We start from the raw sequence: 2,728 nt of genomic DNA on the forward strand, positions 1-2,728 counted from the left end.
TCCACTCATCAGCAATTTGTTGATGACACTTTGTTAATGGGCCTTCCCACTGTAAAAGAAGCCATATCCTTCCAAGAAATCCTATCATAATTTTCAGAAGCTTCAGGGACTTCCATTAACCTAGAAAATCCAAACTGTTCTTTTTTAATACCCCCTTAGCCATTCAAAGGAACATTTCTAGAACAATGGGATTCCAAATATGTTGTCTCCCCTCCAAATACCTAGGGGTCCCTCTAACTGATAAACCCCTTGTCCATTCCATTTGGGAAGACCTCATAACCAAGCTGGAAAAATATTGGTTAACTGGACTTTCTGTGCCCTCAACTTGGTTGGTCGGTTGGTCTTGGTAAAATTTATTTTACAATCTATACCCCAGTACATGTTCTCAGCTCTTGCTACTCCTAAATTGATCACCAATATCATAAGGAACATCCAACGAAACTTCCTCTGGAGGGGTACTGAAAACAAAAATAAATGGGCGTTGATTGCCTGGGATAAATTGTGAAGACCAAAACATGTTGGAGGTCTTGGCTTAAGGGACCCAAAAATCTTGGGTAAAACCCTTGGGGCCAAAACCTGGTGGCGTTGGTTGGAAAACCCAAACTCTCCCTGGGGCAAATCTAGAAAGCCAAATATGTCCCAAACCATTCAATTAAGAACCTCATCAGGCTTAATTGGAACATCAAAGGCTCGGCCATATGGAATCAAGCATGGGAAAACAAGGCCATCATCCAAAATCATAGCTTTTGGGAAATAGGAAACGAAGAAAATTCTCTCTTTTGGGAGGATGCTTGGAAACAAATGCCAGATTTAAATAGGGATAAGTTCAGCCATCTACACAACACAATAAAAGACAAAGGAAAAAACAGAGTAGCTCATTATTGGAAGCCTCAAAATGGCAAGGATAAATGGAGGGAATGGCTGGACAAAAAAGATTGGGAACCTCTGCCCAATGATCTCGACTAGAGAGAATTTGCCAGAGAAATCCATGAAAGACAGATACAATTTGACACAGGGGAAGACAAGATAAGATGGGGGAAGAACGCAACTGGACATTTCAACCTCAAGGAGGCTTACAGCTACATGGAAAACCACGACTAAATTCAACCGAACCAAAAGTGGAAAACTCTGTGGGGAAGGAAACAGTGGCCTAAAATCACCCTCTTCCTGTGGCTCACTATGCAAAAGAAAATCTTAACCTGGGACAATCTAAGGAAAAAAGGCTTCATCGGACCCTCAAGATGTAATCTTTGCAAAAAAATTGAAGAGACAACAAACCACCTTCTGAATGAATGTGATTACTCTAACAATCTCTGGAATTGGGCGAAAATGGTTTTCAAGGAATCAGACAAGGACATTTCCTCTATCCTCAACACAGTTGAGAATTGGAGAGTTTCTTTCTCCTCCAACCCAATGGTGAACAAAGCTTGGAATTTACTCCCAGGTATAATTTGTTGGGCTCTGTGGAAAGAAAGGAACGCTAGAATTTTCAAAGGAAAATATAGGTCGGAAGAAAATATATTGACCTTCATTAAGCAAACGATCAGAGAAATGGTCTCTACTTCCAATCTCCAAATTTCCAATGATACTCCCAGTCAAGCAGATCAACGCATCCTCACCCTCCTCAATCTGAACTCCCCCACTATCAATATCACCCCCATGGCTTCAGTCAATCAGGAAGCTCTAAGCCAATGGTCTCCTTCGGATAAAGGAATCCTGAAGCTGAATTATGATGGAGCGGCCAAGGGTAACCTGGGGGAAGCTAGCTTCGAAGGTGCATTCAGAAACTCGCAGGGAAATATTATCTGGGTTTATGCAGGCAATTTAGGAAATTCCACCAACAATGTAGCCGAGCTACAGGCTCTGGAGCATGGTCTGGATATTGCCAAAGCTCAAAGGTTTTGGCCATTGATCGTCGAAGGCGATTCCATGCTTGCCACTCAAGCTTGCCGAAAATTACAACAGGGAACGACGGTCATCAAAGTATTAGGAAATTGGTGACTCAACAAGATCCTTCCCAAGATCAAGAGACATGTCGATGAGTAAAATGGGCTCCACTTCTAGGCGGTAAGATGAAAATCGAACAGGCTGGTGAATGAAGGCACAGCAGACAATCTCAGATTACGCTCACTCGCCTGGGGAGACCCGGAATAGAGTATGCTCAAGCAGGACTGAAATTTTATAAATGGTCTAGACAATAGGACTATGGTTCCTCTAATTAATGAGATCACCTATCTCGCTCCTAATCAGAGACAGCACATCCACTGCAGCAATTCATTATGAGTTTCTCCTTGAGCAGTTGCCCCAATTCCTAGCACAAAGTGAGCACGTATCGGTTCATTATGTCCCCTATATGGTGCCACCTATTGAACCTATCAACCAAATTCAATACCCTTTCCCTCATTATAATGTTGTACCTCCTCCTAGTCACAATCAATGGCCACACCATGCCATCCCACTCCTCCTTGATTGCTCACCCCTATGTATACCCCTTCCCCACAACCCTTCCTCTCCATCATTTCCGCCCCTTCACCTCTACCTTCACTGCCTTACATTTCACCCCCTGTCCTTCTTTCATTGTCCATCTTTCCCTCCCTGATTCTCACCCCCTCCCTAGAATGTCTTATCGATGTGATTCTAGCTTTGCTCCCTAGCGCGGTCGCAGTCGGGGTCGTAATTCTTCTAGGTGGGATAATACCAGTACGCTGTCAAGCACCAGAACTGAGGC

General features: G+C 43.5%; 1 protein-coding gene across 1 annotated transcript; it reads left to right on the plus strand.

Annotated features, from left to right (window-relative positions):
* Window positions 1-1,659: 1,659 nt before the first annotated feature.
* On the plus strand, window positions 1,660-2,001 carry LOC149214281 (uncharacterized). The gene has a single exon (XM_089389351.1). The coding sequence runs from the start codon at window positions 1,660-1,662 to the stop codon at window positions 1,999-2,001; it is 342 nt and encodes a 113-aa protein (XP_089245477.1).
* Window positions 2,002-2,728: the final 727 nt, after the last annotated feature.

This window comes from Pinus tabuliformis, chromosome 1_1 (assembly GCF_031772625.1).
Source record: "Pinus tabuliformis cultivar Carrire ecotype Pingquan chromosome 1_1, CPIR1, whole genome shotgun sequence".
NCBI classification, from domain to species: domain Eukaryota; kingdom Viridiplantae; phylum Streptophyta; class Pinopsida; order Pinales; family Pinaceae; genus Pinus; species Pinus tabuliformis.